The sequence below is a fragment of the Harpegnathos saltator genome, unplaced genomic scaffold, assembly GCF_003227715.2.
Source record: "Harpegnathos saltator strain DR-91 unplaced genomic scaffold, Hsal_v8.6 scaffold115, whole genome shotgun sequence".
NCBI classification, from domain to species: Eukaryota; Metazoa; Arthropoda; class Insecta; order Hymenoptera; family Formicidae; genus Harpegnathos; species Harpegnathos saltator.
Window position 1 is genome coordinate 707,833 of NW_020229890.1, and position 23,577 is coordinate 731,409.

Here is a 23,577-nt window from a genome sequence, read left to right on the forward strand (position 1 = left end):
TCTCTTTACACACACACACACACACACACACACACACGCGCGCGCGCGCGCGCGCGTATCGCGAAGCTTGCCCGATTTACCGCGTTTCTCATGCCCTCGAGAGGACCAATGCCACGTCGGTGGCTTCTTTCGGGAAACAAACGTCACGTTCTACGATACGGCACACGGCACGCGGCTCGAGAACGAGGATTTTCCTCAACGCAGGAACCGCCGCGCGTACCGGCAACTACCGCAGAGGCGCGCTTCATTATCACATCTATTTATTTCTCGGCGAATCCTCGCGCCCGGACTTGGCGCCCGTCTTCCGCCAGACAAGTCCAAAGAAAAGTCGCGCGACCACGCTGGCGCGTCAACCCGGCTTCCTCACGGAGAGAATTTACGCACATACATTATGTGGGACTCTGAAAGTCCCATTGGCAGCAGCGCCGGGGCTTTACGAAGTTACAGCTTGTAATGCGGCGCGCCGCGCGTCTTCCCGCGCGCGTTGCGTAACAGCCGCGCGCTTCCGTCGTTAATGCGCGCGCGCGCGCGAGAGAGAGAGAGAGAGAGAGAGAGAGAGATCGCGCCGCCAAAGCTGTTCACGAGGCGCCATTAAATATACAATTTCGCGGGCACGGACATGAAAGCCGGGAGCGAACGGCGCGGATATAATAGCCGCGACGGAGAAAACGAAATTTCGCGTCCGGTCCGCGCGCATCTAACAAAAGAGCGGGCTCTCGCCAGGGCCGGGGTAATGCCGAACGCGCGAAACAACCTGGAAACAATACGATCTCTCGTAGCCGGGCGAACGACCGCGCAATTATCGTGAAATATACGCAAATTAATCCCGCCCACGCGCGCGCCCGTGCGAGGCGGTCGCGCAGACAGAGACCTGATGAAATACGAAGCGAATGGAATAACACGAAGGCGGCGCCGTCAAGATACGGGGATAACGGCTGTCGCGAAGCGAAAGCGCCTGGACGTGCCGAGTCAACAGAGAGATTCGATTGATTGAGTTCTGTCGAGCTAAATAAACCAGACTTGCCGATTCGGTTACAGCGACGGACGTGGACTCGCTAAATCTATTTGCTCTCTGGAGCAGTAATCTTCGTTTTTTACGCGGCTCTCAGTTGGACATTATTATCGCAAGTGCCGCGGCACACGGGCTTTAATTTCCGACGTAATGAAATAATCAACTGGGATTCGTTACAGCCGACGCATGCTCGGGTCCTTGGTTCTCTCTCTCTCTCTCTCTCTCTCTCTCTCTCTCCCTCTCTCTCTCTCTCTCTCTCTCTCACTCTCTTTCTCTCGGTGCGCGCGGGCGGGAAATATGATATTGTTATGTAATAAAACTCGAAAATGGAGACATTAGTTCGGAATATTTTGAACTCGGGATGATGAAATTATTACGGGATTCTTTTGTTTCTCATCGATTGAGGAAACTAAAATATCTGCTCGATTCACTATTCCGCAGAAACGATTGGCGGAAAGATACTTTCGGAATCGTCGGACCGATTGTCGCGTCTCCCCGACATCACGCACAGCGACCGATCCGGTTTGGTCCGCGCAGTTTCACGCAACTCACGCACCATCTTTTTCACGCACGCGCTGTATCGCGCTGTATCGAGTGCTCGTGGCAGAAGACAACGTGGATTTTCGCAGGAGACACCGCGCGAGTCGCGAGATCTGCGACGTTTCTTGAGAGGGCACGCGCGAACACGCTCGATCGCGGGCACCGACGATGCAGCACTGAAGCGCGGCAAATGGAGCGTGACAGGCGGAAAACCGGAAGTGATCCAATGGGAGGAGAGACATTCCCGTGGAGCCGACCGCTCGCATGACGTCAGGCTTCGCGCGGGTGTGAATGCATCGAGTGATCTCACTGCGACAAGGCTGTGATGCGAGCCCGATGCACCCGGCGCGCCGCACTGATAAACGGCGAACGGGAATTGACAGATTTTACGAGAGCAGAAATCACCTCGCGGAATAATCCATTTCTGTGTCTGTAAGCCGGGAATTAGAGACGTTGACTGCAAGATAGAAGGCGACAGAAAACAGATCGATATCTGAGCAGGCCGTGACTCCCGGTTTTAGAGCGCGATGAAATATTCATGTAGGATTTTATAAATAAAAGATAAATGATGTAGTAATCGTGTTCTCATCGAGCGAAATTATTTATTTTTCTTCAGCAAGTTCCTTCCCATCGAGTCAATCTGAATCCCGAATTAGAGATTTTTCGCAACATCGAGTCACAAATAATCCAGAAGTACATCTTTCAAGCGCGATGCGTGTGGTTGGATTTTAAATCATTCTTCTTTTTAGTATCGAGAAAATCTTTAATTCCGACTCGAGCTCGAAATACGAAGGAAAGGAACTTGCTGGAAAAAGAATAAAATTTGCCTCGAGAATAGCACGATTCTCCTGGCTAAAGACGCGTTGATGAAAATAAACTTTGGGGACGATGAAAGATTCACGTGTGGAGACAGACTCGACGACGTGGGCGAGGCGCTACGCCCCTGAATATACAGATACACCGTCTCTCTTTCGCGGATCAGCGTAGAATCGAGCGCGGTAGATCAGAGGTGAGACACGCATAGCGAAAACATCTCTCCCACTAATCCGGTCGCCTACGCACGCAGCCACTACGCGCGAGATTACATTATGCGCGCGTCGTGCAGCTCGGGATTATGCCGCGAGAAATTGCCGCGAACTTCGGCGTCCCTGAAATTCCGGATCGGAATTCGCGGCATCGCGCAGCGGCGTAGCGACGCGGGGAACAGCATTCGCGGTCCTCTGCCGCTGCCGCGGATCGACGATCCCGCGGCCAGACCTTACGAACGGCAAACACAACAGGGAATTATCCTTCGGCGGAGAGGCAGAGAGAGAGAGAGAGAGAGACAGAGAGAGAGAGAGAGAGAGAGAGAGAGAGAGAGAGAGAGAGAGAGAGAGAGAGAGAGAGAGAGAGAGAGAGAGAGAGAGAGAGGAGAGAGAGAGAGAGAGAGAGAGAGAGAGAGAGAGAGAGAGAGAGAGAGAGAGAGAGAGAGAGAGAGAGAGAGAGAGAGAGAGAGAGCATTCGTTACGGTAACCGATGCATAATATCGGCGACTTATAAGGTGGCGAGGATTCCGCTCGCGTCATCGCCGCGCTGGAAATTACTCGGAGCGGTAGTAGCGAGGTGTAATGTCATTTGCACAGCACATGACCGGAATTCGCTCGCGATATTACACCGTACATAATTTAAACTTTGCACATTCCCAGCTAAAAAGAGCACGACGGAGCCTTTCCCTCGCTCTCTCCCTCCACCGTCGCCGGATCCTGCCGCGTCACGAAGACGAGCGCGAGTCCGTAGCCGAGACGACGCCGAGCGAAATCGGAGCTGAATGATTTTCCGGTTCACATGCCGCGCATGATCGACCCGATGAAACGCATCGTGAACGCATATCGCGGACGACATTGTACGCCTGTCAATCAGCCGAGTGCTCGGGACAGATTCCGCACGTCTCGGCCTCTCGCATCTCGGATCTTACGAACTCGATGGAAAACGACGTTTCGTCTCCAACGGATATCTTCGCTGGAGGCTTCCTTGAGGATCGTACGTGTCGTTGTAAAAACTATTATCGGGATTTACGCGATACGGGACGTATCGTGTGTACCACGTATTACCGTCAAATATCATTCCCCGCGGATAACCGTGTCACCACAATGGCTGCGTTTAGCGGTGAGAAACAGAGAGGGAGCGTATGTGTGTGCGCGCGCGTGTGCTCGCAGATGCAGCCAAGACTAAGAACACACGACAGTCAGCTCCACTAAATTTTCCGCAGTCGGAGAGCGACTCTCTCCTGACCGAACGTAGCCAATGTGCTCCTTCTATCGTGCGACACGCTCGTGAGATCCGCAAGCCCCGGGATTCAGCGGTATTAAATGCCGCTTCGATTTCGTCCTGATAACAAGCAGCCCGGTTAGTATCGTCACGGCGAGCGCAAATATTAGCAATACATTTCCGCCTGTCAATACGCCGTGATATTCGCCCGCGTCAGCAACAGATGTCGCAATATCCGCGGCATCTTGCGAGAGCCCGAGGCGAAAATTAAATACTCGCAATTTTCCGCCGGCCAATTTTCACGAGACCGCACCGCGGGAAAATCAGCCGCGGCGCATCGCGCTCGCGCCTCTGGCTCGTCCGTTCGAATTAATCCGGTGCGTACGTAACGGGGTTAACGTATGATAGGTAAATTCACATACGCACGTACCGTGCGCCGCGCGGAAACTCTAATTATTATCGCCGGTAAAGTCGGAGGAGAGCGGAGGAGGGTGTACGGGCCGAGATAAAAGGGCTCTCTCTCTCTCTCTCTCTCTCTCTCTCTCTCTCTCCTCGTTATTCGCACGCGACTCGCGAGAACGGCTCGCGCAGAATTACGCTATTAACGGCCAGATGAATCACGACCGACTAGGAATACCGCGATACCAATACTGGCAAGTTCCCCGATGATGCAGGAGAGAAAGACAGAGCCGAGCGGACGGACAGGGGCGGTGGTGGAAAGGCATCGACCAGGGCCGCTAGACGAGCAGGCGCCACCCCCGTCGTCGCCGTCGCCGTCGCCGTCGCCGCCGCCGCCACCGCCGCCGTCGTCGTCGTCGTCGTCGTCGTCGTCATCTGACACCCCCTCGTCCCTGGGCCGCGCCACGACTTCGCTTATTCGAAACTGGAACAACCTCCTTCTCCGGAGTTCGCACGGAACGTACTGCCGCTCGGCACGAGATATCGTTCCGCCTCGCCGTGGGCCATTCATAAAGCGGCCTTAAACACCAGTCTTAACCACCCCGCGAAACGGCCCGTGATTTATGGAGCGCAGTCGCGCGCGCGCGTCTCGCTGTGCGGGCCGCACTAAAAATTTCACGACTCGCGGAATTCAGAGTACGTGAAATATTCCGCGGCCGCGGACCCGAGCCCCGAGTGCGCGGTCGCCGGATTAACCGCGACTCCTGTGTTATTCCGAAGCGCGGTTTCGGCGGCTTCTTCCCGAGAGCGAGAGAGCCCGGGCTGGCTTTAAAGGGATACAGTTGATGCACCTCGCCGTTTATATTCGCCAGGGATTCCCCGACCGGCCGCGCAAAACTGCAAACGGAGAGAGTAGAAACGCGTGCGAATCGCCGATTTTCGCCGGACCGAATCGAATCGAACCGTCGAAAGTGAATTTTCAATTAACGGCGTCATTGGTAACTGTGAACTGTGTAATAACTGGATTTTATTGAGAGTAAGTTTTAATTACGGGAGAGTAACAATGTTTGAACGTATGATGCACGCGCGGTGTTTCTCGGGCTTGCAATGTACGCGATGAGTCAACCTCTCATAATAAAATAAAAAAAAAAAAAAAAAAAAGAAAGATAATCCTGAATTATATTTATTGATATTGATAGAACACTCCTCCCTGATTATTTAATTCCGCGTTAAATTATTGGATTGCCGGGCCTCGAATGTATTTTCATCTCCGCAATTCGAAATCTTTCGATAATTCGGATTCGAGCCGAATCGAATGTTTCCCGAACCCGATTCGATTCGCGAGTACTTTGCGCACCTCTATCTCGAAGACTGATCAGTTTCTCGTCCTGCGCTGCGTCGCTCCGACATTTCCGCCTATTTTCCGGCGATGCGGCGACATGTCCGTCGATTCTTCGTGACCCATTTTTCAGGTAATTTCGTATAAGTTCACCGGGACGTTCACCCGTCGACCCGTCCGTGTATTTTCGCCGCGCGCGCACAGACAGGAGAGCGCATTTCGCGCGAGCGTTCCCGTCGATTTTCGCAACACTCACGCGATTAATGTCGAGGAAGTCGCGCGCGCGCGCGCGCTTACACACGCGAGCTTAACTGTAAGGAGACCTCGGGCACGTACACGCGAATCCTGCCGGATCGTTTCCACCCTCGGCGTCTGGGTAAACATCGTCGCCGCGTCGTTACCGGCTGCAATCTCGGTGGTACTCGCGAAAATCCGGGACCGGGAGTCGATATCACCTGGCTGGCTGGCTGGCTATGGAAAATCGCGAACCGTGAGGGCTTATAAACGGTAAACCTAAGCCAGATATATCGCGATATCGCCCTTCCAACCCTATAAAACCAGGACGCAGCAAGGGCTCGGCGATAGATTCCATTTGGATCTTCCCGCTGCACGATAGCGCGCGCGCGCGCCATGATATAGTCAAGATGAAATTGTCGGCCGCGGTAGCGAACGGAACTGCGCGTACAGACAAAGTACGCTTTGATCGAGTGCCGGGGACAAAGGGAGAGAGATATTCGATGATCGTCCGACGATGAATTCGAGCGGCTGGAATTTCGTTTAATGCGCATACGCTGCCGCGCGTGCTGATGATTTTTAATCGACCAGCTTTGCGCGGCCTTTCTTTCTCGCAGCCGGAGCTGGAACATTTCTATGACGCGCCGGGGCCAAAAGTTCAATGCTCATCGAGGGACGTGGGTTTAATTGGGCGGATGTTTGTTCGGTCGGTTCGGAGCTGAAGAATTATTCAACGAACGGACACGTCAATGCGGACGCGGCGACGCTTTACGAACCTTGAACGTGTCAGATGAATGGTCGTCGTGGCTAATCCAAGGTGGATTCGCAAAACAAATGTAATATCCTCTCCTCTCCCCCCCCCCCGTCCTCTCACCGCCTCACCAATAAATTTGAACATCGCGCAGCGGCATTAAATTAAATCCCAAATGAATACGTGGAATGATATTTCGCGCGGATGCTCGCAAATTGTGTTCACCCATCAGCCGGCGATTTCGCCGAAAATTACATCGCGCGCACGCCAAAGTGCGCACGAAGTACATTATGTCGCGTAATGATTTAACAGGATGTTAATTAGTCAGAAATATTGTTGTGCGTTTATTTTTTCGACGTGCCCCGTAGCAGCTGGCATGAAATTTTAATTGCGTTTTTATCGCCGGCTCGACGGGCTAATTCGCCGCCGCGTGTCCTCGCGCGCCCTCATGAATTATTTCCGAAGCAAGAATTATTGCGCGTAATGTATAATTGAGCCGTGGTACTTGCTATTCAACGCGAGACTATTCACCTAACGGCTTTACATGCAAAACCTGCGCGTTAATTAGTCTCGTTTAATCTGCCGCGAATCCAAGTGCGGACGTTGTTCCGTCCTACGACGGAAACGCCGCGGCGTCGTATCGTCGTGCAACGGACACGGATTGTTAAACAAATGACGACACGACGCGCGTCTCGTTTCGCTCGGGAGTCCAATTCTCGATCGTAATTCCGCGGAAATAATAACGAATACGCGAGCGGGGTATGCGGATGTTCGACGGTCGCCGAAGAAAGTGGACGGGACGTGCCGTCGGAGATCTCGGGCCAACTTTTCACCCGAGGGCTCCCGCCCCCCTCTTCCCTCGCTTCCCCGTTGATTACATTAGGGGCGGGAACGGCTTAGCCGCCCCCAACCTACATCGAACCGACGGAAGAATCTTCCAAATCGAAGTCGACTCTTCGCCGACAAGGATCTCGTCATTAAGATTTTTGATTTGAATGCAAATGGCTAGTTTCCCCTATCCCTCGCGAGAATCCCTACCCTCTCTCTCTCTCTCTCTCTCTTCCTTTCTTCCTTCTTTCCCTCCTTTACCGGGCGTATCTCGACGCATCGTCGGGGAAAATGGACAGGCGGACTGTCTCGACGGAGCATTCCGGAGTGCACTCGAAATCGACGTTTCGTGAAACGCCAGCGAACGCGATTCCCCGCTTTCTCCCTCTCTCTCTCTCTCTCTCTCTCTCTCTCGCTCACCACCACCACCACCCCGTAAAGGAGATTTTTTTGTTTAGTGTACTTTACGAGCACGATCGCGCAAATCGATCCCATTTTACCCTTCGTGCCTTACCGAAGGCCCGCTATAAAACGAAAGGAGCCGCGTAATATTTCTTTTTTCTTCTCCATGCGGCGCGCGATCCATACCTCCCACTGATATTCTTTATTATTCAAATCCGGAAGTTCTTCGGGACGCGACTTTGCCCGTGTTACCTCCCTCTCTCCCTCCCTCCCTTTTCTTCTCTTTCTCTCTTTCTCTCGCTCTCGCGTTGCCCCGTGACAACACGACGAGAATGATTCTTCCGTGCGATCTCGTTTCTCGCGCGTCGCTGGCATTGATAATCCGACGATCATTAATCGCGCACGGCGGCGTCTCTCTCGCGAGTTTCTCGCGAGAGTTGGCCAGTTGTTCGTCGCGAGGGATGTTTCTTTCTCCACCTTCCTTTTTTCATCCCATATCGGATCTCGTTGCACGAACCCGTCGCCGAGTGGGTGGTGTCGTTAGAGTTTCAACCATCCGGAGACGACCACAATACGAGCGCTCTCAGTTAAAATGGAGCTCGTCGCGCGCATCACCGGCGGTCCAGGTAAGGCGAGACGTAATTTACTGGTTTCTGCTTGTTACACCGGTCGCACGTCGACGTGTCGCCGGCGTTTGCTCGTAAAGCCGACAAACTCGACGTAATTTTATCCCGTCTCCGGATACGCCTCTGCATGTACGCTATGCAGCGCCATAGCCGGCGCTGCCCTTCGCCCTTCGGCCAAATGAGATTTTACTCGGCGCGGACGCAAGTTCCGCAGGACACGCAACGGCTACGCTGCGGTATCAGGACGAAACAGTTTATGTAATCTGACACGGTGATCTTGTCTTCCACCTCCTCCTCTTCCTTCTCTTCCTCTCTGATGGTTAACCCTTATCCGCGCTCTCGGGCGAGCTCTCGGGGATATTCATTTTTTAGCGGGTGAAGGGGTAACTATTGGCTTCATCTCTCTCCCTCTCTCCCCCCCTCCCCGAATATACGTTATCCTAAATTTATCTAAATTATTTCAATTTCCATTTATAATCAGATACTGTTGTTATTTGTTCGTCGTGGTTTGTGTACGCTAATATCTTAAGCGCGTCGCGCTTAAGATTGTCGTGAGTCGTGACCAATCAGGAGTCCGGACGAATAGGTCATTTCAGGATTGCCGCCGACAGGTGTGATCACATTTATTTATTAATTATCCAGCTCGGATAACGACAGTTATGGTTTGCGAGAGAGCGGCGGAACGTGTAACGATGTGCCGGAGATGAACGTGGCAGGGTCAAAGTCGCGGATTTCGCAGCTATGGAGTGGGAATCGATAGCGGACTCAAACTCACACACGCACGCCCATCTAGCCTGGAAAGTATCGAAAGTCTCGTGCGCGGCGACGATATGAAATTAATATAAACAATAGTATCCGACGTGTATATATACGGATATCGGCCATCAGCGGAACGCAGATTACATGGAAATGGCTTTTGATACCGCGATAGCTCGGCAATCGGATTTGCGAGCGAATCGAGGTTATCCCCCGAAAGGAGAATTTACATGAGGATTTACACGGTTTGCTAGAGACGCGTGGTGGTTGAGCGTGGAGGGGCGATTGTGCGCGCAAAGGCGCGCGGTGGCTGCTTCCCAATATAAATTCAAATGTATTTGACGCGTCATCGAACAACGCTTCTCTATAAAGCTTCTCGCCGTTTCGTTCCGTTCCGTTCCGTTCGGTTCCGCGGAAATTTCGGTTTCCGCGTGAACTCCATTTTTCTCGACGAAACACTGCTTTATCGCCCCCTGGGAGAGGGGAACGACCCGGCAGTGATATCCGGCTCGCGAATCGCGCGCGCAAACACTCATACTATATTAATAAGTCCTGTGACTGTATTCACGCGTCCTATCTTATAAAAGCATTGATTATCGGCCTCGAGGCGTTCGAGGCGACTGTCGAAGCTGATATTTTTCTTAAAAAGGGAAAAAAGATCCCCGCCTCCGCCGTGCGATCACACATAAAATTTTCACGACGCGATACGAGCGGTCGTAAACAATACATTGATTTTCCCTCCGCTCTTACTGAAAATAACAACATAATTTTCGTGTTTTCGCAGCGCACTGTTTACAGGCGCATCAACGTCGATCGATATTTCGGCCGTAAATCCTGTGTCTCGGTCTTTCCGCCGCAGGAGGTTCATATATCGTGTTGGGAATGCGAATTCAAGCTCAGGTGAGGAGGTCCGAAGCGAGTGAACCCAGCCAGGGGACAAGGCAGCAGGTTGATTGATCGCGTGTCAGGTTCCAGCCAACCTGGCGCCAGGCCAGTGGTGCTCAACCTGCCGCCACGTGCTGATGAGAGCGCGGAGAGAGACCCCAGCAAACTTTCCAGCAACTCTCTCGCGAACACGAAGCACGACGCGCGGCGCTCCGACTGCTGACGAAGGCGGAAGCCGGAGTAGCCGCGTTTTTATCGGGTTGAAACTACAGACTCAAGTCGGAAGCACAAAGCCACGCGCGATGTGCGACCACGTTATCTTTCCACCCTCGACTCTTTTTCTCTTGCGCGCGGTTCTCCATCGCGTGAACACACGATGCGTATATATTGCGCGTGCGATAAATAATACATTGAAGAAAGACGTCTCGAGGAGCAAGAAATAAACGGGAATAAACGCGAGCGGTGATGGACTCTGTGAATGAATTCTAGCAAGTCGCTCTGCCCCAAAAGACCGGATATAATCGCGAGGTAATTTTAGATTCAAAGGGCTGTCGTGTCGCGACAAAAGTGTCGCGCGACGATGGCTCGAAGGATCGCATCATCAGGAGCGTCTGCAACGAAAGAAGCCTTTAATATTTCGGAGAAACTGCCTCGTCGAAGTTGGAGCTTTAATGTTAACAGCGAATTTCCGAAGCTTGATTACTTTGTCAGAGCGCGACACGTCGCTGTGAAACGTCGCATCATCGCAGCGGAAAGTTGCCGTCGTCGATATGTAACCCTCGACGTACACGTTCGCGCGAAGAAGAATTGCGCGACAAAGCGACGAAGTTATTTCCACTTGCGCGTTTTCGCTCATCTCCCCTTCCACCCTCCCACACACACATACACACATGTACACAGTCGATATTATCGGAGCGTCGAATGTAATTACAGGTGACCTATGCGTGCGGGGAAATTAATGTTTTCACTGTAAACAGTGCAACGACGACGATGACGACGACGACGAGCTACGCACTTGCACCCTCGCGCAGGGGAAACCCACGATGCTGCATTTTCCGACAATTAGAACGCAATTACGATGAAACGGCGAAGTCACGAGCGACGCGATAGAGCAGGTAGACTCCGGTTTATCGGTTTCCCCCGCTCGCACGCGGCCAGCGGCAACGAAAAAGAAAAAAAATAACTCTGAAACTCGGTCAGGGTAAACAGTAACGAAGCGCCGCGCAAGCGAGCGCGCACGTGCGGCGAACCGTTTTAATTCGCGACGGAAAATACACGTTTCCAGCACGACGCGATCGATAGGGAGTCGCCTCGCGCGTTCGACCGGAGGTACACTCGCGTGTGCGCGAATTAAATCCGCGTCGATTTCGTAGGAGGAACGGGCAGAGAGAGAGAGAGAGAGAGAGAGAGAGAGAGAGAGAGAGAGAGAGAGAGAGAGAGAGAGAGGGAGAGAGAGAGAGAGAGAGGGAGGGCGGCGAATTTTCAGCCTTGCGTCATATGCACGGTCCGCGCACATTCTAGCCGAGAGGCGCCCTCTCCCCGCAAAACGAATCACGGCCCTGGACCACCACCGACCCTCCGTAACCTGTCAGTCACTTACCCACCCTCGCACCCCTGAGCGGCCCTCCCGGCGCGCCGGATCCCTTTATTTGATCGACGAGTGACGTTATCGCGGGTAATATCGGACGGCGAGAAAGAGAGAGAGGCAGAAAGAGCGGAGCAGAGAGAGAGAGAGAGAGAGAGAGACTCTCTCTTCGGCACTTCCGAGCGATCCAGCTCGCTCCATCAAACATTCATGCCGTCGGCCGCGACCACCACCGCGCGTTCGACCTGCCGTGAAAACGCGTCCGATAAAATGCAGCCCAACCAACCCCCTCCGTCCCACTCCGCCCTTTCCCGAGACCACCCTGCCCTTGCCGCAGGCCGCTGCCTTTTGTGCCGTCCGGTATCGTCGTAACGTCGCCCGCATCCGCCGTTTATATTTCCGAGATTAAACCTTCGTTTCCGCCGCGTCGACTCTCCTTTGAACCACCCCCGTCGATTCGCTCGATCGTGACCGACCTCACGCCGCGTCTCTCCCCTCGCCGCTCCGCCCGCTGTCCTCTCCCTTCTCTCGCGCCTTGTATTATTAATGTTTTATTCTTAAGCGCAAGCGCGACAACAATCGCAGCCCGATGAACGGCGTCATTAGCGCTTGTCGCGGCGCTCGATATCGTCGGGGAGGAAGAGAACGCTTGAGAGAGAGAGAGAGAGAGAGAGAGAGAGAGGGTGGGAGAGAGAGAGAGAGAGAGGAAGACGGGCTCCGCGACTCTCTCCGCGGCGCGACGCCGTGTTCGGAAATCTGTTCTCACGAGGGAGAACCCTTGCCCTCCAGCAAGCGTTACTTTAGGAAGGGATTGATTTTCGTGTCCGCCGCGATTATGCGCTCCGTGCGTTTTTGCAATGCGGCCGATAATAGGCCGCGGGCGTGAGCGACGATGTGGACGAGCGCGCTCCGCTAATTGAGCGATTCCGATCGTTCAGGCCGCGCTGTCGCGTTCACTGTTCGCCGGGGGGATGGTACGGAGATTTTAATAGCAACGCGCGAGGACGAGAGGACAGGCCGGGGGAAGGGCGGGACCCCGGGTTGAATTATTTGACGGCGTAACGACGCCGTGGTTACAAGGTAATTCGCACGCCGGGGATCTAATGACGTGAATCACCGATACGCCGCCGCTGCCGCGCCATGTAAATCGCCGGCCGATTGAAGCGGCCCGTCGCTCTCTGCGCGGCGCGATCGCCAATTTGGAAAATAGTCCGTGAACGAAATTCCGCGGGCTTCCTACGGACAGACATTTCCATTTGCGATCCGACCAGATCGTCGGCAGCCGCAAATTCGAGACGCACCCGTCGTTGCGACTTCACGAACGCTAATTAGACCGCATCATGCGAGCGCGTCGCTGGGTTAAATAACGCGCGAGTCGTCTTAATGACGCGGGAACGTTGGGATGGAAACTCGCCCGGCAGCGGGAAACTCAGCAACGATCGGGCTAACCGCGCGCGCGGTGGGTCGTGCGTGAAAAGCGCAGGCAGTGGCACAAGAAAAGAGGATGGACGAACAAGGAGGAGGAGCGAGAGACCGATGGAAAGGCGGATGAGAGGGTGCGCGGCTGGTGTGGTTGAGTGAGTGAGCGAGCGGGCGGGCGGGAGAGAGAGAGTTTGGACATAAGTAGAGGAGAGAGCGGACTCTCCAGAGCACTTCGTCACACTCCGGAGAAGACAGAGAGGACACGGCGGCTTGTTCTAGTTTACGGTTCTCAAAACGAGAACGCGGAGGGAAGCCGGGGGTAGCCGTGTGTGTCCCACGTGGCTGAGAGGGTTCCCCGAAATTGTCGGAGAATTCGGGCGGGTCCGTAGCCGAGATGACTCCCGCGGGAGCTCCGATGAAAGATACTCCTGCGCGACTCTCGTCATCCGCCGTGTTTCTGGCTCGCTCGCGTCAGAATTTGAACTTCCGTCGGAATTATCATACGTCAAAGGCGGCTGCGCCTCGCCCGCGCGCCGCCGAGGTTGCGTGTCTTCGGGAGTTGTAAAGATAGACGGAGGGGAAATGATACGCGAGTTCTGCTCGCGAGGAGAGAGGAGAAGCGAGGACTCGGAGGGAGGAGAAGGGAAGACGCGTCTCGATCGTATCGCGCGAAGCCTTGAGAGACGCGGCGAGTTCGCCGCGCGCGAGAGACCCTCTTCGTTTCCCTCCGCAGCACCTCTCCTCCCCGCCCGGTGGAGGCAATTAGGAGGAAGAAAATGAATTATTTCGAATTATATGCTAATGTGCACGCCGTGATACATCGTGCGGTCGTTTAACGAGCAGCCAGGCCGGATAATGCGGAAATGAATTTATTAATTATGTAACTAATCGATCGCGAAACTCAACTCAATTATATTAATTGTTCGTGTGGCCTATCCGACTACTCGTTACATGTTAATGCATCAGTTGGCTCATTAGAGCCGCGACTCGTCGAGCGCACGAGCGGACTAATAAATTCGGCAGCGCCGCGTCAACGAATTTCCCGGTGCCGTCCGCATTGCTCTTCAGCGGCAAACCCGGCGCTGCGACTCGCGATCGCGACTCGCGCACTCCCGGAGCTCCGTGGATTCATCGACGATGAGATTCATCGAGGACGAAATTACCAACGATCGCGCACAAGACAGACACTCGGCGCACGCTTCGATTGCGAGCGCGTTTCGAGTGGCCCCCTTTAATCGCTCGCTCCTTCCTCGTTCCCGATCTTTTTTCTTTTCCTCCTCGTTGCCGTATCCTTATTCGCGCGAACGCAAGTCAATACCAAGTCGGCGCTTTTATTCAGGTCACGCTAATTAGACCCGAGCACTCGGCGAGTGCAGCGGCGGCGGCGGCGGCGGCGGTTTTGCAGAAACGACCGCGACGGCGTTTACTCGCGCATAAAAGCGCGCCGCCGCGAGCAATGATCGCGCGAATCTGTCGCGGACAGTTTTATAATCCGCTGCTTTTATTACAAGCTCGCTTTATCAATACGGCGCTAGTAGCGTCGGTTAATTCACGCCATGGCTCCACGCGAATTCGTGGGCTGTACTGTCCGCGGAATTGAAAAACAAGAGAGAGAGAGAGAGAGAGAGAGAGAGAGAGAGAGAGAGAGAGGGAGAGAGAGCTAGATAGAGAAAGAGAGGTTTATCTTATTGGCAAAAGTGCGCCGCGATGACGCTTTTTCAAAACTCTCTGTGACTCTCCCCCAGCGACGTTTTCACGGTCACAGCGTGAACTCCCGCACGACGGCACTTGTAACTTTGCGTAACTTTGGGCAATATACATCTTTACAACCGCGTTTTATCCTCCGCTTCAAACGACGGCTCTCTTATCACGGCGATGCACTCTCGCCGTAGTAAAATGATGATGAAAAAAGGCTGTTCGTAGCTGCGTGAGTCCGAGGATACGGTAATGCGGATTGTTACAAACGCAGCGTTGTGCCTAGTCTTTTTCCCGAGTCGTCGCGATTTGTTTGAAATTGCGCTTCCACAGACGGCACGTGCAATTTATTTTCCGCGCGCGCGCGCGAAGAGAGAGTTACTGCCACTTCCCTCCGCGAATTTGTCATCGTCTCGGGGGCGATTTTTCCTTCATGAAATAATCTGCGATAAACGATACAGCTGTCGGCGATTTTTGCAGTCGTCTCGTTTGCAGGCTTGCGCGCGTAAGCGAGAGGAAATCCCGTGCTCTCTTCATCTGCAAAATCTCTCGTGGAATCGATAGCCGCAAAATAAGAGAAGTCGAGCGCTCTAATAGAATCTCGAGTCAGGCTTTTTGTACTTTACGAGGCGCGAGGAGTTTGGAGATTTCGCAAAGCGAGAAAATAAGTTGGAGATTCACGGGGAAACGGAGCCGCGGCAAAGAGTCCGTTTCCGCTTTGACGTTTTAATGCGGCTCGCGGCTCAAACGGCTTTCGAAAAATTCATCGAGCGTCCTAATCGACACACAGCGGCTTTCTTCCATCTCGACTCGCGGTAATTACGCGAAGCACGAGAGTCGCCTCTCCAATAACTCCGCGCAACGAACGCGGCTCGAGCGCGGCACAGCGAGACAGAGGCAGAGAAGGAGATTACGATCGTGAATGCGTTCTTATTAACTTCGTTACTTCGGACTTTCGCATCATCGACTTGCGACTTGCGTAACATCGCTCGGCGATCTCGCGAAATGTCGCAGTGAAAATCTCCGGGCGCGCGAGAGCAACGTCGGAAACGTCCGGTGACGATGAGCCGATAATTCCGAGCTGCTATTTCATCGATGTACTTGAGCCCCAACTTTTCGCAGCCCTTTTACGTAATTTCCGAGCTCTTTGTGCGGCGAGTCTTTGCGTATATCGCGCAGCCACGTAACCGCGGAGGATTAATCCGACGCGCGGCGCACGTTCCTCGTGTCGCGCGGCGTTTCTCTCTTGGTTCTCTCGGTGGCGTCGCTTTTCCGGCTAGTTTGCCGGTGGTCGGCCATAAATTTACGCCCGAAGGAAACGGCGAGCAGTCTGTTCCGCCGCGAAACAGACATGAGCGACGCCGAAGGATACGCCGGCGCTTTGAGCTCCTAATCCGCCGAGAAACCGGATTGAGGAACTGCGGCGGAAGGCGAAAGGAGGAGTCGGGAGAACGAAAGAACAGCGGAAATAGAAAAACAGACAGATGTACAGACAGAAAGAAAGAACAAGGGTGAATTCCGGAGCAAAGGGCGCGCAGGATCGCGGCGTGGTGGCATCAGAATGTGCCGAATGAGAAATGCGCGCGTCGAGGCGGCGGAAAAATGTCCGGCCGGCCAGGTCGTGCACGGGGCTCCCGACAATGTTGCTCCGATATGTCGAAATGATCCTTTTCGCGGCAGGGGGGGCGCGGCAGTCCGGTCCCGTGGATTACACGTTGCGCGCGTGCGGTGTGATTTACGACGATAGAGATATGGTGTTGCCGTTGCCCTTTCATCAGCTGCGCGGCGGCGGCGGCGGCGGCGGCGGCGACGGCCGTTGTCCGAGCTGCGCTCGCGGCAAAACCGGCAGATTGTCGCCCCGTCACGCGCGGAGCGTTAATTACATCCTTTCGTCGGCCACTCGGAGGGCCTGACGCACGTGCGACACGATCGCGCCGCGCCGCGACCGCATCCGTCATTGCGATCATTACGGGATCGTTGGCACGTCGTCGCCACGCGACGGAAGACGCTGGCACTGCAGATATTCCGTCCCGGGAATGCAAATGGCCCCGCGGCGGATGGTAATATGCAGATTAATCCGGCCAGCCGGCCGAAAACTCCCCGGAACTATCCTCGTCCCTGCGCGAAGGGTGGCGGAGAGGAAGAGAGAGAGAGAGAGAGTGTGTGTGTGTGCGCGCCGAACAGTCCGCCGCAATCCCGGCTGGGTTCTTACGACGATTGGCTGTCGCGAATGAGAAGGGAGATTGGATTTCAAATTTTTTCCCCCCCGAAAAGGAGAGAACTTTCGCGGGGGAAATGGCTCTGCGACGGACCACCTTGGAATGTTCGTTTGACGTTTAATTAACGAGATGTTTAATGACGAAAATTCACGACAAAACTGCGCCGAAGTGCTCGCCAGGAGAGGGAACGTCGATACGTTTGAAGAGCGCACGACTGAAAAATTGCTCCAGAGTTTCCACGTATTTCTCCTTGTTTTTCTTTCGTTTGTCTTTCTTTACATAAAGGACTCGGGAAACTTGTTCTCAATACCGTAATCAGGCGGGACATAACGAGGTTTATGATATTCGAGTTGCGTCACTTTCAAAATAAACACCTCATTTAGAGCGAAAGGGATGCGGCGTTCGCCGACGGTATATTACAGTCGTGGGAATTACCCCGTGAAATTTTCGCAAATCGTCCCGGGACGTAGGCAGAAATCTGATTTCCAAGTTTTGCAGGAAACCTGGGGATTGTTTCCGAACTTAAATTAGGGTTGGCGCTATTAACGGGATGGATTAAGAGACACCTGATAAACGTCACGTAGAACAGCGCGGTGCGCGATGCTATGCGCGGTCGTATCCGGTCATGTTAATTTTCCTATTCCGTCAAAAAAATACATCGCGCGCGCGCACACACACACACACACACACAACAACATTTCAAAGAATGCGAATTTAGGAGCTTTCTTTACGCGCTGAGCGCCGGGTGGAACGAAGAAATGGGGAAATTTCCATGCAGCAGAAATGATCGTCTTTCTTCATTAGCCACGGAGAACGGAAGCTCGCATTATCGAGTTATGGTTGCGATAATTAAAACGGGTCAAGCCGCCGTATGATTAATGGCGTATTTCAAGTGTCCGGCGAGCTGTTATTGTAGGCATAAACGCTAATGCGCGGGTGTGCTTGACTGAAGTGTATTAATGGAGCAATCCTACAGTTTCCGCGGCGATTACTTAAGAGTTCAGTCGGCCGCCCGCCTTGCTTTCGCTACCGACTTTCAAATCCGCGTTTGGTCCGCCCGACCATCGCGTGACGGTTTAGAAAAGCTGCCAAGGACTGTCGACGACAATAGTGTACCGATCTCTATCCGGTATGTATCTGGTTAACCGCTCTCGAATGGATTTGTTATTTGTCAGACGCGGCGATCAGTCACCGAGAGATCAATTTCGACGAGTTAAACGATATCAGAAGGAGATCGAGTGGCGGATCGAAAGAAATCCTACAATGCGAGCCGGATTTGCAATAAAAGCCGATAAAAGTTGAAGCAGGAAGGATCGATCAGGCAGACGAGACTACGTCGCCTTACGTCTTGTTGCTGTTAACTGCAACTTTCACTCGCGTTACACCGCTTTTCATTTCATCTCTGCTTGATGGTTCAAGCCTCGCGTTTCGCATTAATAATTCGCATCGTGACACCTCGCTCTATCGCTTAGGCGGTAATAATGAATGGCGATGAACACGGCGTTGATATTGCCGGAACACGGCAGCGATCGCGAAAAATTTGCGCACTCGAGAACGGTGCCGGGCCAACGGTGAAAACAATTCGTCTCAATAATGCCACTCGGGGAATATCGATGTTATTTTATTGAAAGGGTAGCTGGGCGCGAATAATACCGCCATAAATCATAGCGCCTCCGCGTAGACAAATGTTTCGCTGTACCGACGCGAACGACAGTCGGAAGCGCGCGCGCATTTGTGCCCCTATGCCGTATTTTATTTCCTCCTCCAAAACCGCTAAAGCATATGAAAACAGTAAAATCGAACAAAGGTAAGCACGTGAGAGCGAGTGAGCGCGCGTGCACACACACACACACACACACACACACGGGGGTGAAAATGTGTATGCATTTTTTAAATATAGTATTTAGAACAAACGTTTATACAGCGGTAAATAAAACAATGGAAGTTGTAACAGAGCGCAAAGCACCACGAGGATTAGGTCCGAGTACAAAATACACACAGGGAGAGTTGTTTGTAACGTAATACTAGAAAAAAAAAAGAGAGAGAGAAAAAAGAAAAAAAAAAGAACGGACAAATTTCCGGGCACACGCGTATTTCGCGAGTCAGACACGTGGTCGATGCGAAACATTTTCGCGACATTGTAATATTCACTCTCACTAATAGAATTTTATTCTCGCAAATGTTCGCGCATGGTGGATACCATCTGTTCTCTTTGAATTAATACTCTCATAAATAATACGATATTATATCCGCACGCGCGTTCTTTCGTTAAATTGATTTTCGGATTGATTTATCGCTCGGAGATCTCGCGACAACCCTTTTCGCACCCAGGAGGAAGAAGGGGAGAGGGTGGTGGAAGAGGAGGAGGAGGAGGAGGAGGAGGCGGCTATTATTCACGGATGCATCGGCGCATCTGCCGCGAACATCGTGTAATTCGTCGGGAACGAGGTTGACTCTGGAAGCGGCAGGTGGTTCCCGAGACCGGATCTGATCGATAGAGGAAGGAGAGACACAGGCTTAATGACGAGGCGACGATCGACGGCGTATCCTCGACGTCTGTCTCTCGCGACGTCAATCGCAAACACCCGCGCGCGCTCTCGAAACGATAATAATTAATGTCCTTCGCGCGTCCCCCCTCCGCCTCCGGCTCGCCGCGAGCGAAACTTTTCCGCCGCGTAACTATGACCGGGCACGTGCGAGCATTCCTGCCACGTACGTGAAATACGCGACGTGTCGCGCGGCTGTTTGCCGAAAGTTTCCGCCGAAACTGAATTTTCCGCGCGATCGTGAGTAACAGTACACCGCGTGCCTTTGTCATACCTGCCGAGATAATATTCTTCGCCGGGGGTGTGTGTGTGTGTGTGTGTGCGAGCTGCGTGTTCAACGACCGGCGTGATTAACCACGGCGTCGTGGGAGAGCCCTCGTCGTGTGAACACAAACTATGCGCTGTAATAGCGCGCAATCATAGATTGTTAATTGCGCGACACAGCAAGAAATCACCCGGGGACTTTGAAATAATTTCAATTATCACAGCTTCAAGATTTGTTATATTGGATGGGCGTAAAAGTTCTGATGAGTTTTTTGTGACGTCGTGATTGCTTCAGTTTCACGGCAGCACTTAAAGATGTGCAAATATACCAAAAATGTACCAAAAATAGGACGATAATGGTGGTTAGAATGAGAGCGAATAAATAAAGTTTTTAATAAACTTACTTAACCCACCCACACACACACACACACACACACTCTCCTGTCACTATGGAACCCATCAAAAACTCTTGCGCTTAGCCAATATTCTCATTACGACCCAACTTTTATTACAATCCTGCGAGGACGACCTATCGACTCCAGCGTCGTCCAGGTGTCGCGCGGCCGACAACGGGTATGATCGCAAGATGCGAGCTGCATCGAGAATATGCGTGGAGAGAGGAATATCGTCGCGGCCGCGACGCGGTTTTCGACGCGTCGCGGCGAGAAGCGGATCCGACAGGCGGAGTAATCCCGTATTAATAAAAGTGAAGGAATTCCGTGCGCGCGAGCACAAGCGAGTCGTTACCGCGAGAGTGCATATCCGCTTTCAGGCAGTCCCGGCACGTTTTTAAAGCGTCTCCGGTGTCAGAGTTCTCGCAGAAAACTCCGAGGAGAGGCGAGAAAGCGAAACGCGGCCGCCCCTCGTCGTCCACTCCCCGGAGAGGATTTTCGCGATTTCGTTTCGGCTGGATTTCCCACCCTCGAGTCGGAATACGCTTCGGGAGAGAGGGCGTAACGTCTTCAGCCCGAAATGTCTCTTGGTGGAACAATATTTTCGTTCCGTTTCCACGGCTGCAGTCTTCGACGTTGTCGTCGTCGCAGTGCGTTAGAAAGCTGGATATACGCCGAGCCGGCGTTATCGTACACGATAGATCGAATGTCGCGCTCGTCGCGTGTTTGCCGATCGACGACCTTTATTCATACGGGCCGTGCCGTATCGGGAAACTGGTATCGGTGCTTTTCGCGCGGTTAGACAAGGATGCGGCGGCGGCGGCGGCGGCTTTCCGGACTCGGAAGTCGGGGAAGGACTCGCGCTCCGAACGAATGGCGCTCGAAGATTCCCCGCGGAGAATCCTCCCTTCTCCTTCGCGGAGTTCACGCTCGCGAAGGAGAAGAATGTTCGCGCGGAGAGGCGTCGTCGCGCATCCGCGAATTATGAAGAAATATTGTTTCGCCGTTCTCGTCGCGCGCCGTGTTCCCGCAAGATCCGTCGCAAACTACGCGTGTCTGTCGAAAGTTTCATAATACTGAGGTCTCGAAGAAAGAGGTGGCAGTTGGTCCAGACCCGGCAAAGAGGGTGTGCGGAGGGAACAGCTGCGCGGAGGACCGGCGGATCGAGGGACCAAGGGGTGCGGCTCGGTGATCGATTGCGCTGGTACATGCACAATAACAGGGGGATGGAGTCATGTATCCGGGCTAAACAGCCCATTTGCCCGGTACAATGGAAGCGACGTCGCTGTGGGCCCGACTTAATTACCAGAGGCTGCCTTTGGCAGGCAAAGAGGTAGCGAGAGGGAAGGAGCGAGAACGAGAGCGAGAAAGAGAGAGGGGAAGAGAGAGAGAGAGAGAGAGAGAGAGAGAGAGAGAGAGAGAGAGAGAGAGAGAGAGAGAGGCAGCGGGTAGCGCAGCTTTATCAGAAACGCCTTATAGCAGCACCGAGCTTCGTTTAATGGCCGCGCAAGAATGCGAATTTGGCGACATGCCTGGGAATCTAATCTAAGAAGTTGCCCCGGGCCACGTCTTAACCCTCGCGTTAGGTATACTCGAGCGATTATGGATCGCGTGAGCCATTATCACGGCGACGCTCGGCGATTTTCCATCGCGCCTTCCAACGTCGTTGGAACGCGTCGCTCATGCCGAGGCACGACAGATCGCGGGCGCGAGATTACGAATGTTAAGTCCGACGACGTTCGAGCGCGGGGCTTCACTCGTCGGGCGTCAGCGCGTAAAAAGCGCGAGTGTCTCACGCGCGAGGCGTCTCGGGGAGGTGTCTGACGAGCGCGGTTCGACGAGCGGGCAAAAGTACGTTCTCCGTAAGAAACTCGCCTCGCTGCGGATTGTACAAGCCACTTTCGTCCTTGTCTCCTGCATAACGCGTATGATGCATCGCGACGGGGGCCGAGTCGGGGTATTTTCCGGGGGGAAACAAAACAGTTTGTCGATAGTTGCCGCGGCGCGAAAACGAAGGAAGTACTTTGCCATTAGTCTGCACGCGAAACTGTTGGTATGTATCATTCTGTAACGAGGGCAAATTGCGAATCCACGCTGTACTTACCGAAGTTTTCATAAAGTTCGCCGGGCAGGAGAGGCCACTGCATTAGACGAAGGATACCTGAAACACAAAACGAAAAGAAGGCCTTTAATTCGTGCGGGAACTACGTTACCAAAGAAACTTCGGAGCTACGCGGAGTCTCAAATCTCGGCAATTAGCCGGACTATCGCGCGGCTCTCATCTCCTCCGCGAAATAAATTATTCGTTAATTGCAATTTCCTCGGCGGATATCTGTCTGCGCTTGGCGCGTATCAGTGAAAAAGTACTTTACGATCGGCAACTACCCCGGGACGACACCCCGAGAGACGAGAGAGGATTGCGCCAAATATTAATCCCGTAGTTCGTTTCTTGTCTTCAAGACACGACGGCAAGACACAAAACGGCTCTCCGCGCTTATATTCATAAAACGAAACGTCATCTCCCGGGGATACTCGGAAAAATGTATAAGGCAGGAATATCTCAGATAAGATTTAACCCCGCTATATAGTGCGGTAATTAGAGAGATAATCGGATTTAATTAAATTTCTCGGTTGAGAGACAATAAAAGAATCCTATCGTATTACGCGTAATATAACACAGACATCAAACTTATACATACAACACAGGTCACATCAAACACCGGCGTGTGCAATGAATTACAAATATATAATGCAAGAGGCACAATTTATTGTTAACACCCCCCGTAGGCAAGCGCGCCTAATGGCAACAATATTCCACGCGAGACACTCGATCCCTCGATCCCTTTCATTATCGTGCGAAACGAAGATCCTCGCCGGCGAAAGGTCTACGAAGATTTCCCTTGATGTCGGTTATCCCGAAGTCGAAGGGACAAAACGAGATAAACTCCAGGGTATCCCGGATGCCGCGAGTCCGAGGAGCAGGAGGAAGAGAGAATGGGAGAGAGAGAGAGAGAGAGAGAGAGAGAGAGAGAGAGAGAGAGAGGGAGGGAGGAGGTTGGCCGTATTTTATTTCAACCCTCCGTCTCGCCGCACACGGATCCGGAAGCACATTTAAGAACGAGAGTGGGAGAGAGACAGAGAGCGAGCACACACACGAGCGGCTCGTCTCTGGAAACGCACCCCAAACGGGTTGCCTGAGTGGTTTCTCGTGTTCGGCACTGCGCACACACACGACGACCACCGTGTCGCCGCCATCGGCGGTGTACATTCGCGCCGTGTGGCATCATCACCGTGTGTTTCGCGCGACGTTCGCTCACTCGCTCGCGGTACACCCGGTAGAAGCAGCGAACCGGGCGGAAGAGCGGGTCCTCGAGACTCGTCCTCGCGCAGGACGAGGGCTTGCCACGTGGAGTGCGCACTGCGCCGCGCTCGAGT

The 23,577-nt window shown here is 53.3% G+C and overlaps 1 protein-coding gene across 6 annotated transcripts in view; it reads right to left on the reverse strand.

Annotated features, from left to right (window-relative positions):
- Positions 1–23,577, reverse strand: part of LOC105188282 (protein Fe65 homolog) — a 172,044-nt gene that overhangs the window by 122,629 nt on the left and 25,838 nt on the right. For all 6 annotated transcript variants that reach the window (XM_025302787.1, XM_019843643.2, XM_019843646.2 and 3 more), the window contains exon 2: positions 22,247–22,303. In XM_025302787.1, coding sequence (XP_025158572.1) covers positions 22,247–22,303 — 57 coding nt within the window. The remainder of the gene's footprint in view (positions 1–22,246; positions 22,304–23,577) is intronic.